We start from the raw sequence: 13,610 nt of genomic DNA, 5'->3' as shown, positions 1-13,610 counted from the left end.
TTCAGACACACTGGCATGTCCTAACAGCTTCCCCACAACACCAGAAACCTGCTCAACCAGTTCTGACCTCAGTCACCAGTGCATGGTGGTAAACAACAGGAGGCGTTTCGATTGCCCGTGAGTCCTTTTCATGTTCCATGAGTCACTTAGTTTTTGTGCAACCAAATATGGTCTAAAATTAGAGATGTGTTTTTGTTATTCAGGTTAATTTGATAGTCTGATTTAGGGACTGGAGTCATTTTTTTTCTTTTTATGCAGGCGTGTGTATGTGTGTGTGCAGAGAGGGTGACTTCTGCTGGTTTCAGAAAACAATGCAGGTTTATGGAAAAGTGTAGAAACTAATCAGTGTAAACGTGAAGTCCATAGAATACCCCCAAATTTTACTCAGGTAAGAGTAGCAGTACTTTATCTTATTTTTAGTCAAGTCATTGCAAAAAGTTACAGTCCAAGAAATTATTGAAGAGTAAAAAAAAAAAACAAATGGTAAAAAGGATTCTCGAGTAACTGATTAAAACAAACCAATCATTTAAATATATATATATATCAATTTCTTTTGATATGAAACTTTAACAAAAACTGCGCCTGTGTCTGGTGAATATTTGGTTAATCCAGGAATATTGCTCAAGTAAGAGTAACAATACTTCATAGTAAAACTACCCAAGTAAAACTAAGATGTACAATGTAGTAAAAAAATCCTCTTAACAGTAGATTTTTTCCCCATAGTTACAGAACTAAATGTACTCTGTAACTCTGTCTTTGAGTGAGAAATGAACATTCCAATAAATGCAGCCAAGTGGTTTAATTGTATGATGAAAAAAAAAAGTGACTCCAATGCATCCTAGAGATTTCTGCAGTTTTAAGTTTCCAAAACATTCCGAACTATTTTTATTTCCACTTGCAGACTTCACATTCCTAAGACGCCTCCCTTTGAGGAGCCTCATTAATGCTCTTCCAGCTAGAGCATTTTGTCTGGAGGGCAGATGGATGGATTAACATTGCGGCCACGCTTGATGCTGGGACGCGGCTAAAAGACGGCCATTCATGTGTGCAAGCTAGAGCAGAGAGAGGACGAGCGTCCGTGCCACCGAATGCTCAAGATGAGGCACTCAGGAAGGTTTGACAACACAGATCTGATTCGAATGCCTTTATCTTTCCTTTCATTTACATTTAATTCTTTTTGCAGATGCACAAAAAACAGCCTGGGAAGGAGACGAAGAGTAGCGGCAATACATCAAGATATTCGGATGAGCGAGAAGTCTTGAAAATGAGTCAAGTTTATTTCTTTAAGCACATTTCAGAAACAAGGCAGTTCAAAGTGCTTCCCGTCATAAAAACATCATGCAGTCACCAATTGTGAAACAGGAAACGGACATTACATTTTGTCAAATCAATCATCAAAGTCATTAATGCACATCTAATATGTTGATCAATGTTCCACTTACTACTAATCAATAAGACGAGCAGGGATAATATAAGTCATCACTTTCCATTAATGCAGAAAGAAGCAATCTCTTAAATTTTTTTAGCAAACAGTTCAGGTACAACAGAGAGATTTCCAACAAATTCAGTTAGTAAAAAAATATGGAAGATCAAAGAAAGATGAGAAAAACTGGGAAAAGGTGCAAGAGTGTAGATAGAAAAAACAAGAGTGTTGAAATGTGAGAAGGTACAAAAGAGTTTGAGTCAATGAGCGCCCTTTAGTCCTTTTTCTCTTCCATGTCTTCTGGTTCTTCTGAGACAGATTGGCCAGAGGCGGTTGGCACCGTGTTGGTTCCCCCGAGCCAGTCCCAATGGGAGAAAAATGGGGCAAAGTTGGTCCCCGGTCGCTGGTGATGAGCGTCATGCTTGGGGGCCCCGCCCCAAAGGCCAAAGGGCACCAGGTTGTGCATGGCCCAGGGGACGTCGTAGCCACAGTGGTCCTCGGTGGAGACGTAAACGTTAAAGACCATGAAGCCCCAAGTTGTGAGGCAGTGGCACCTCAGCAGGATGGGGTCCACTGTCGCCCAGAATCCCACGCTGAACAGCTCCCAGCCAGAAAGGTACTGGGTGACCAGGCTGAAGGGCTGGTTGTACTGGTGGTGGATGGCATGGAAGGTGCGGTAAAGCCAGGGAACCCGGTGGTGCAGGAGGTGCCACAGGTAGTACTGGAAATCAAAGACGACCATGCAGCCCAGGATGCCGAGAAAGAAGCCCCAGAGAGAGGGGGCCTCCGGAGGCAACGGGGTCGGCGGCCTCCACAGCCACTGCGCAACCGCCGCGGGGAAGATGAAGAACAGGTGGTTGTAGACGGTGACACCCAGGGTGGTCCAGATGTTAGGCCAGGTGATGGGTTTGTCCGGATGCAGCCGGTAGCGGTTGATGGAGGGCCAGGTGGGAGCCAGCAGGTCCAACGCGGTGTAAATACCAACCAGGACGAAGTAGGTGGTGACAGAGAGGACCACTGGGAAGAGCGGGCTCCTGAGCAGGTCGTGGTGGTTCTGGTGGAGGTAGTCCCAGAGAGGCTGCAGGACCGAGGCGTGGGACTCGCCCCCGGACAAGTTTCCTACAGCCGTCAGCCAAGACAAAGCCTCAGTTCTCAGCAACCTGCTCGGGCTCATCACTGACGTGCCGTTTCTCATCCAGAAATGATCAAGCCAAGGGGTGTTTTTAATTTTCTTAGAAGCCCCGAAAGAGGGTAAAAAGAGGTCCAGAACGACTGAAAAGATCCAATTGAAAAGGTTCAGCAATAGCAAATTGTCTGGTGATGCCGTGCCAAATTGGACTGGCGGACTGTCTTCGCCTCTTATGTATGTTCAAGCCCCACCTCCCTCCATCACCACCACCCTCTGCATTCTAAGAGAAGGCTGTCTGTGAAGGCCCTTTTTCATGGGCGCCAGGACCGCAGCCAGGACTCAGGAGCCGGGCCACAACAGCTCTCATTTTTGACCCAAATCATGGAGTGAGAGCTTCCGCTTTTCTCGTGAATCTGACTTTGTCGCAAACAAAACCAATGGATGCCAGGAATTTGATTTCTGCTTACATGAACAATGACTAACGATTAAACACGACTCATCAGATTGTATTTACTTCCCTAGCCCTTCAGATATTAAGCCTGTCAATGGATCTATCACCCATAGACTCAGATGAAATACAGAATCCACACACACACATACATACACACACGCCTACACACCCAATCATTTACAAACATCATGAACCCCAAAGAGTCATTAATCATGGAGGAAGTTGTCATGTACTGAAAAGAAGCGAACAGAAGTGGAGCAGCGACTGCAGCTCTCGTCTCTATGGTGTCACAAAATAATCCTGCAGAATTTTGACGTTTTGGTGAATATCATGTGATCCAATGCGCTTCACTGTTCTCCACTTGTTCATGTTAAAATCAATACTTGTCACTTTGGACTATTTCTTATTCAGACAAAAATTGACGTAGCACATTTTTACACAATGAAAGACTGTGTGTATTCTGTTGTACCAAAAATGATGCCTAATCTGTAGACTATGTGTTATGTTTGTCTGCGGATTAATTCTCCACTCTTTCTGCACGGGAGTTTTGAAAAATGTACTCGCATTTTATGATGGTTGTTGATTAAAGTTGTTGTCAAAGCCCGCCATAAACAACAACTGCTTAACATGCTTATTTCTTTTTGTAAGGAATTTTATAAATTCTTCATCAAACAGTGACATTGTAATTTGACACTCTGAGCAGCATTTTATTTTTCATGTCGACCAGCAGAGGGCAGCAAAAATCCACTCCTGAACAAATATAGGCACTGAAAAGTTTTCATTTGTGAAATAAATTAAATACAGAAGAGTTCATCATACTGTAGTTCAGTGGTTTATTATTAATGGATCGAAATGCTTCCTAAAGGTGAAGTATGTAACTTTTATTTAAAAGGTATCCTTTTTTTTGTTGTTTTTTTTTTTACATGTTTGTTAAAATTGTCACCATGTCGTAACTGTATGTTATTGATAATCTGAGAAAATATCGACCTCCTCCACTTCAACCCTGAGCTACTATTACTGTAAATGCACCACTCCCAACCAAAAACAACCTATCAGAGCCAGGAGGAGGGTCTTAAGGCTCATTTACACCTGCTCAATGTGTTAATGGCGGGAAAAAGCAACTTAAAATTACAGGAAAAACCATTTAAACGCCACAATCGGTGACCAAGCTAACTATCTATGGTAGCTGCTAGCAAGAAGAAGAGGCCGAGACTGGGTGGAGCAGCCTGCATGCCTTGGTGGGTGGTGTTGATACTGGAACAATAAAATAAGAAATATGACTGTATATTCAAAACTCAACTTTATTTTAAATTGACAGCGGTGTTGAAAAGTATTTGGAGTGGCGTATGTTTTATTTTCTTAACAAGCTTTAAAGTCTAATCCTTCAAATGCACTTATATTTAATACTTGCACATGCAAGAATCATGCACTCAACACTGCAGTGCATTCTAAACATCAAGCAAATTGTTCAAAGTTTAATGAATGTAGTGATAAGTATTTTACTAAGTCTACTAGTTATTCTCGGTTCAACAGGGATAAACTAGTTGCTGTTATTTTTCATGCAGGAAGAAATTGACCAATATCTTCTTTGCTGAATTTGATTCATGTTTAACATTCCCATCAACGCATGCAAAAAAAAAAAAGCCGATCGCATGCCGAAATCTGAACTTGCTCCGAGTTGACTGAATTTTTGCTGTATCCATTTGAAAGCATCTCAGTGCCAGCATTTGAGGTTTAACAGGTTGCTTTCCTGCTCATCTACCGTCTGCAGCTCTGAAGGGGAAACAGTTTCATCACCTTTAACAAATGGAAAATGATTGCCTTCATGGCAGTGGAAAAGACAACAACAACAACAACAAATACAAAAAAAAACATAAAAGAAAAACAGTTGAAGGTGCACCTGACAACTTCCATCCCTACGGTGCAGACGGAGGTGGTTGAAGGCGGAAGAGGGTGTTACTCTCCGCTGTCAGCCGTGACACTGTGACAGAGGAGGAGCCAGAGTGTCGGAGAAGGACCGTCGGAGATGAAATGACAAAAGGAAGCGAGCTGGAAACGCTAAAAATAAACCCGACAATGAGAGCATGACAACTCGGAAACACAAGGTGAAACTGAGAAAGTGGCGACGAGGACAACAGCAGAGCAGGTTTCCGTAGTCCTGATGACGCGTCCTGGTTTTTATGGGATACATGAGGAAAGGCTGGGCAGGATTCATAAAAGCACTGGATATGAATGAGGAGAAATAAGTATTGAACATGTTGTGATGAAGATGTTGGGGTCAACTGAAGTTAAGAAACAAATCAAAACATATAAGCAAATTATGTGTACTGAGTGGGATAACTATAATAAATATGGACTCAGGTCAAATGGGTAGGGAAGTTTGAAAAGGTACTAAAGTTACAATCCATGAAACTATTAGCAGGAGATGAATCCATACTCTCACATGGGTCACCAAAACATTTATTTATAAGATCGTTTTCTGAAATACTGTTTTATAATGTAACAAAACACATCTTCCACTTTTGTCTTAATTGTCTATGTAGAAAACTTTCCCTTTAGTCTTGGGGATCGTCAAGATGTGTTTTTATTTGCCTTAGTAAATGTGTTGGTGTGTCTGTGTGTGTGTGTGTGTACCAGGTTTTTATATTCTTATGGGACCTATTTCTATATACATTTTATTTTTGCTTTTTCAACAAATTAAAAACAGAAGTCCCGTCTTGGCAGGATAGGACACGCGTCCCCTGTTGGTAGGGGTGGGTGTGCAGGTGTGTGTGTGTGTGTGTTCCTTCTGGTCTGCAGTGAAATGTTAATCTTAGGTGCATGTCCACTGTGAAAGACAAAATCTAACGAAACAAAAAAAAATCCGGAAATCACAATGTATGATTTTTTAAAAACAATTTATTTGTGTGTTACTGCTGCAAACAAGTATTTGAACACCAGCCAATCAGCAATAGTTCTGGTCCGCCTCCAACATGTCCACCTTCACTTATTATTCAAAATTAGAAGCAGCTGTTTGATGTTGTTAGCTGCTTAAAAGACACACAATCAGTAACTACTAACATGGCTGCCCAAAGACACCAGAGACAAAATTGACAAAGAAAATCATACATTGTGGTTTCTGGATTTCTATATATTTTTTAGATGATGTCTCTCTCAGTTTACAGGCACCTAAGATGGAAATTTCAGACCCCTCCATGAGTTCTATGTGGGAGAGCCTGCAAAGTCGCAGGGTGTTCAAATACTTATTTTCCTCACTGTACATTATGTTACCAGACAAGTTCTGCTTTATGTTTTGTTTTTTTGCTTGCGTCATTTGGTGTTTGCATCATTCACATGTTGGCAACACGTTTCGCCATTCGTTGCAAGTTTGGAACCTGTCGGGCCACCGTAGAAAAAACATAACAAATATAGCATCACAATCTTTTCTCAGGGGCATAGTCAAAGTCCAGGTTTAAACGGAGTTGTGCGCGGCTATAACAAATACTACATAAGTTCAACTAGCAACATAATCAGACTGTTAGAATAGAAAAAGACAAGAAACATGAATCGAGGAGAGTGGAAAATTCTTAATGAACCTCATCATTGACAGCAGAAACAGGTCTCAACCTATCCTCCCATTGAAGAAGTGTAGGAGTCACGTCTGGGATGTAGCAAGTGATGCAGACGTGTGTGTGTGTGTGTGTGTGTGTGTGTGTGTGTGTGTGTGTGTGTGTGTGTATGAAGGCCCCTGTGTGGCTCAGGCCCTGATCAACTCCCACGGGGTCTCCTGGGTTGCCCCGGTGCATGTTTTGTTTTTCACTTAAGCGCACTGATTAAATCTGGAAAGATAGACAGTTACCATACGCTCCTCACCTGTGGAATTAATTATCTACGCAAAGACAGGGGATCGCCCGCCCGGCTCCTTCTCATTTCCGAGCAAGCCACCTGCGGCACGACATTTGAGCAGGATTCTGACGAGGTTGGTGGAACGTTTTCTCACTCGCGAGCGATCGAGTTATCTTTCTTATTTTGATCGCTTGTCCCTTTTTGTTGTTGCTGTTTGTTCTGTTTCCAGGGGCCGACAGGAGTTATTTTCCAGCAGAATGCCGAGCCAGCTTGAGGGTGCCATGGGTGCGCTGATAACGGTTTTCTACAACTACTCTGGGAACGATGGCGATAAACACAAGCTCAACAAGGGCGAGCTGAAGGAGCTGCTGCACAGCGAGCTCTCGGACTTCCTCACGGTAAAGTAGACCCACGCTGCGGACACAAGTGTGGTTTCCCCCCGATTTTTATGGTCAAATCTCTTGCTTCAGGTTGCAGACATACCCAGCTATATGATAAGTGCAGTGACTTGCTTAAGGATATTTGCCACTTCAGAGAAAGCGACGTTAAATTAAGCAACGCTGTTTTTCAGATAATTTATCATTTTGACCTTGCGAGAGGAAATTGATTTTCACCGATTGCTATCCTGCAGTCAGAGTGGACCCGCCGCTCTTACATCATCGCATGTTGACAGAGTGAAAGGGCAGGGAGGGGGAGACAAATAGGGTCATTTAAGATAAGTCCAGACTCTGGGTTTGTGCGATAGCGGCGCGGAAAGCCTGCAATTCCCAATGATTGAAGCCAGAAACGACCGAGCGCCTCAAACCTCAGACACCTTCAGACGTCTTTCTCTCCGCCGCTCATTCTCCTTCCGTCCACGCGGACGGGAAGCCTCAGGTGTATACAAATCACAATCAGCGTCACCGTCATCATGAGTGGCCCCCATATCGACTCCAAATATAGACGTGATGTCACCACGGCCCTGTGAGCCACACTCACCCTTGAGAAAAAGACGCAACCGGGACAGGACGTCCACCGTCAGTTTATGCCGAGAGAGACGTTTGACCCCCCCGTGAGACGCAGGACTTGATAGATTACCATGTGTTCAGTACAGCTGCTGATTAAAATGCTTCTAGGGTTTTTAGTTTTATGTTTGGTGTTAGGTTATCCTCCAACTTCCCCACCGCTGACAGAGCTCGATACAGACTTGTTGAAGTCCGGGAGACGTGGCCAAATTTGATTGGTTGAGCTTAAGGGCAATCACAAATGATTGGTTATTTGCTAAGATGCAGTTTATGAACAAACTGAGAAAGGAACAATTAAATTAGAAACGTCTGACAGGAGCTATATTAGCACAACCATTAGAAAATGACGATTCTGTACAGCAGTTTTTCAAAACAAACTTGCCAATTTACTTGAATTGTTTTATTGAAATATTAAACTATTTAAAATCTTGCTGAAACCTTGAAATCAAATGTAGTAGTACACTCATTCCCAATAAACAAATTTATAAATGATAGATTTATTCCAGCAATGATAAGAGGACCCTGGTGGTTTTGGGGTCCGAACCGGTGGCTTAGTTTTCCGGCTCCAGTAAAAGAGCCAACAAAATTTCTTGGTCAAAAATTTTCATTGCCCTGCGACAGACTGGCGACCTGTCCAGGGTGAACCCCGCCTCCCGCCCGGAACGTAGCTGGAGATAGGCACCGGCAACCCTCCCGACCCCATTAGGGACAAGGGTGAACAGAAAATGGATGGATGGCTGGATGGAAAAATTTTCATACCTCTTAACATATTTAGAAATAATTTTCAACAGTTAAGAAATGTTAAAGATATCTGGTAGAAAATGAGACAGACACGAATGTCAAAATGATTCATAGTTTTCTCTATAATCGGACGAGAAAATCTGTCGATGATCAACCTCTTTCATTTTTGCCGATCGAGCTCAGAGTCTTTGAGTTTGGAAGACAGTATAGTTCACAACTTTGACCAAACCGTATTAATTAGTGATATGCTACACCTCTGGTGTTAGCCTTACTGCTCTTTGCTTACCAACACAGTAAACTGGCATCTCCAGTTAAATTCTAGAGAAAATCATTCCTGATGTCTGCTCATAAAAATACAGTTACTGTCCTTTGAATTTGTCTTTCTAATAAAAATTACATTTACAAACTGACATACTACAAAATGAATTAGTTTAGAGCCGACTAACTTTAACAATTCAAACTGTCTCGATCAAACGCGACTTACAGCAAAGTCACATTCCACGCTTCTACCACAAGCTATTACATCAGCGGCATTCTTCCCTCGTGGTTGGTGTTTTTTTTAACACACTTTGTATGAAAAAAAAGGAGAGTAAGGCACAATTTGACATTTCCCCGACGTTAAAGAATCGCCTTTAGTGTCAGTTTGGACCTTTGGTGAAATGTTGAGACTGCCTCCGAGGTCAGGAGGCTAAAAAAGGAAATGTGTGTGTCTGGGGTCATTCGGCAGCATTTTCACTCTGCTCCCTGGTGGACATAAATTACAAATTTGTACCAAGTCCTTAATTCCAGTAATTAAACCAAAGCGGCAAGATGGCAAGACAAGAGAACCCTGCAGAAGATAGTGAGACTCTTCAAACCATCAGGCAACCAAAAATGGCAACGGCAACAGCCGTACCATCAGAGTAGGGAGGCATTGATGCCACTTTTTTTTAATAAACAAAGTACCTGCGTTTGACTACATACTGATACTACATATCAATATTATTCCTATTTAAACCCATTACATTTCGTCCACTTAATTTGAAACAGTTTTATTTTCGATCAAATTTTAGTGGAACTACACTTTACATATAAAGAATTGCGTTTTCAATGCAACCAATGGTTGTTCCATAATGACATTTGCTACATTCCTACTTAAACAACCATGCAACACACGTCACTGAAACACAGCTCTCAAATTCACTTGGACTCGCCTTTTATACCGGAAACTCTTCATAGTACAATTGTCGACTATCCACCTTGAGGTCAAATCGACGAGGGACACCGGGCTAACACTGCTTATTCCACTATGGCGTAGTGACATCGTGTAGCGTAGCCAATACCTTATGGGTTAATGTTATTGTACTGTAGCTTCAGTACACTCAGAAGATATCAAACTCACTCTTATGGACGGCATTGTACAGGGTAAACACATTTATTATTTCCGCAGTGCGCAGGTTGTCCATTGACCTCTTCGTCTGCTTCAGAGTAGGCCACAGAGCTAGCTGCTGCTGTTTCCTCCAAACTCCTTGACGTCTCCGTTCAGGTGAAGCTGCTCTTCAGTAACCTATTTGTTGCGATCAGGTAGCTGCTTGTTTACATGACACCAGTGACCAAAGTCTCTCATCCCAGCATCTTTTGAAGCTAGATCTCGGAGTGAAACTTTTCCATAACACCGCCTCTGTGTGAAGTACTCCACTGGTGTGAAACATACATGAGCAGGATGCAGGGCTTTATTCTGAGCACGCACTGGCAGATAACAAAAACAATGGCGGATAGAGCTTTGCTGTGATGTGCTGCTTAGACTGCTCAATTTAATACAATCTTTGATAATGATTCAACCATTGATTCATTCATTATTACGATGACATGCTAAAATTACAGTGCCATATAATAGCCTGGCATGACAACTACAGAGAAGTGCTTCCCAGTTGATTCTGGATGAGGAGGTTTAGCGGCTCTGTCTTTGGCCAGAGCCTTGAGTAGTCTTGGCATTGAGGGAGAACGCAGGAGGAGAGACATCCGTAGCCCCACTGAAGTAGCACAGAGGGACTCAAGATGGTTGTGGCTTAAGCGAGGAGAACCATAGAGTCAATGTAGCTACAGTAGTCAGTCATCTAGACACAAGCTGGGGATGGATCACCCAGACAGGGGTACATGATGTATGATATTTAAAAACACATCATGATGTTGAAAAACCCAAAACACCCAATGATTCCAGGAACATCTCTGGTGTGTCCAGATGCACAGGTGGATGCATTAGCACAGGCAGCCGTCTTACGTAAACCTAGCCTAAACGTTTGATGGAATTGCCCGTGTTAGAGGTGCTGGAATAATGTCTGTGCCCGCTGTACTTTGGGAACGCCTAGAAGAGCTCAAAGTACTTAGGGTCTTCTTTTTACCCATTTTGCCAAATTGTTATGTTGTGCTACTGCTACTTTCTGGGTTAGAGTATGTGTCCATGGACTGATGTTATCTATTATGGGGACAATACCCTGATAAATGAGTCACCTAGTATCAGGCGTTGGACTGGTACTTGATGCTGGAATCGGTATCGGTGAATCCCTATACTAGACTGCTAAACAGGTTTCTGCCTCAAGCCGTTAAAAAGATGAACTCTTGTTGAGATTAAATACTAAACGTTAGTGGTGTTGACATGATTTTGGCTTGAATTTATGAAGACTAACTCGTTGAAGGTCTTAAAGGTTTTTTAATTGGTAAAGAAGGAATCTGACTGATCAATATTAATGGCTTTCTTTCTCCGGTACCAATCGTTATGTAGCATGAGCAAATTTAATCAGGTTTTTTTTTTTTTTTGCCTTACTTTTTTGTCCTTATTTGTGTTTGTTCAGTCTCAGAAAGATCCCATGCTGGTGGAGAAAATCATGAACGATCTGGACACCAACAAAGACAACGAGGTGGATTTCAACGAGTTCGTCGTGCTGGTGGCGGCCCTGACCGTGGCCTGTAACGACTTCTTCCAAGAGCAGAACAAGAATGCCAAATAGACATCTGGAAACAAATATAAATCTCAAATCTGCAGTTTAATCACTCGCGTCTCATATGTGATGCATGTACGATTAAGCCCGCACTCTTTGAAGACTCCTTTATCTGCTTGAAATAAGAGTAGTTGCTATTGTTAATTAGCTCTGTGACATTTCCCTTGGAAAACATTGTCGTCATCTGAAACCCTGTCTGTATCCCCTGATTGTGTCCCAACAGATGCCCCAGTTGACACGCTCTCCTTCTTCCTCAACTTTAAATGTCAAATGTATAATATCTGATATTTTCCCTGATGGTTCATTAGGCAGGAAACATTTTTCTCCCCTGTCAGTTTAGCTCTCAGCTCCCAGGAGAAATGTTCTCCAACCCCTCTGTGCGGCGAAGCTAGAGTCATGGAAAAAGTGCACGTGTTTAGCAATGCTCCCTTCTACTGTATGTTCCGGCTCTTGTTTAGATGCTCGTTTCTTTCCAGATGCTATTTGTTTGGTTTTTTTCTAATAAAACTCTATGGATTTGACTTCAGTTCCAATTTATTCTTGAAACCTGCTGTGTTCCCGTTAAGTCTAGTCAGTAAAGTTACTGCATCATCTCTACCATTCGCTGAAAAAACAGAATGAAACTCCCACCCAAAAAAATTACAAGTTGTTACATGTGATCAAATTAAGTTTGTCAGACTGATTTTATTTACGTTTGCTTAACATGACGACATAAAAAATGCAATATATTTACTTGGATAAACTTAAATTGATTACATGAAACAAATCAACTCTTTTTTTTACAGTTGGATCAGCTGTTTTCTTTTTTCAGTGTAGAACCTCTTCTATGATAAGTATTCATTAATACACTGAAGGTTTATAAAAACAATAACTGAATAAAAGACAGAAATTGGTTAATAAGATGAAGTTGAAAATGAGAGGTCAAGCTAGCCATATTTAGTCATAAAGCAGTAAACAAGAATTTAAAAAGAAGCCACATGAAGAATTAATAGCATTTTTTATGCAAAATTTAAGACATACAAAATGTTAATAGTGAACAGGCAAGCTTAAAAAAATATTCTTAGTCTTGATCTAATGAAACTTTGGTCAAGGCGGCCATCTTGTCTCATTTTGAAATGATCAGATCAAAGAATGATGTACTATGAATGGAGCATGATTTGGAGCTTTGAAAACAAAACAAAAACTCTGTTTTATATTTTAGTTTTATGTGTCTGGTACCAAAGTTTGGTTCTGTCTGTTGAGGACCTGAAGGTAAAAGACATGGAAAAAGTAATGCCAAACTTTAAAAAGTAAAAAAATGTATGACTTTTGGACATTTTTAAAAATTTCCAATCCTTTCTGGAAATTGTTTACTTTTGAAACTCAGAAATTTTCAAACCAAAACATGATTTTTTTTTTAATTTTTTTTTTATATTAATTCAAAAAATGTCTGACTTTTTCGGCAGAATTTTTACTTTTAATCTATAAGGGCCCTAATCTGCCATCATGCTTATCCAGGTACGTATACCTTAGAGGTAACAATTTTAATCCAGGATTTTCTGAGCAACCCAAGCAGTTTGATCCCTATCAACTTTGGTTGACACTTGAAGCTAAATATTTAAATAATTACATATTTAAATATGTAATTCAGGAGGACCACGATCCTAAACACTGGTTAAAACTTGCTTAAATAACGTCAAATTTCTTTCACTCCTATTAAGAAACAGAATTTTACAAGGGATTTCTAGTGGCTTCAACAAAGAGTAAATTTCTTCAAAAAAAATGCAACAAAAAGTTTCAAATTTTAGACTTTTTAAACAGCAAATTTCCAAGTCGAAATTTTTTTGACGTTTGAAACTTTTTCCCTACAAAATGTTTCAAAATTGAGGGGGGGAGGGGTTTCTAAGCTAAATTTCTATAATTTCAAGCTCCGAAATTTCCACGGTTTTTTTTTTCTAGAAATTTCTGATATCTCAAAAAAATAAATAAATAAATAAATAAATGGAGGATTTTGTTCTTAATCTACAACCGTATTGTTGAAATGAAAGCAAAAAAAAAAAAAAACATTAGCTCAACCTTC

General features: G+C 41.0%; 2 protein-coding genes across 2 annotated transcripts; one reads left to right on the top strand and one right to left on the bottom strand.

Moving 5' to 3' along the window:
* Window positions 1-1,256: 1,256 nt before the first annotated feature.
* On the bottom strand, window positions 1,257-3,739 carry ch25hl2 (cholesterol 25-hydroxylase like 2). The gene has a single exon (XM_028025126.1). It carries the CDS (start codon window positions 2,616-2,618, stop codon window positions 1,698-1,700), a length of 921 nt encoding a protein of 306 aa, XP_027880927.1. The 5' UTR covers window positions 2,619-3,739; the 3' UTR covers window positions 1,257-1,697.
* A 3,028-nt stretch (window positions 3,740-6,767) lies between these two features.
* On the top strand, window positions 6,768-12,072 carry s100z (S100 calcium binding protein Z). Its single transcript, XM_028025127.1, has 3 exons — window positions 6,768-6,961; window positions 7,058-7,226; window positions 11,405-12,072. The coding sequence occupies exons 2-3, from the start codon at window positions 7,086-7,088 to the stop codon at window positions 11,558-11,560; spliced, it is 297 nt and encodes a 98-aa protein (XP_027880928.1). The 5' UTR covers window positions 6,768-6,961; window positions 7,058-7,085; the 3' UTR covers window positions 11,561-12,072.
* Window positions 12,073-13,610: the final 1,538 nt, after the last annotated feature.

Source organism: Xiphophorus couchianus, chromosome 8 (genome assembly GCF_001444195.1).
Source record: "Xiphophorus couchianus chromosome 8, X_couchianus-1.0, whole genome shotgun sequence".
NCBI lineage: Eukaryota > Metazoa > Chordata > Actinopteri > Cyprinodontiformes > Poeciliidae > Xiphophorus > Xiphophorus couchianus.
This window is presented reverse-complemented; position numbering and strand designations above follow the sequence as displayed.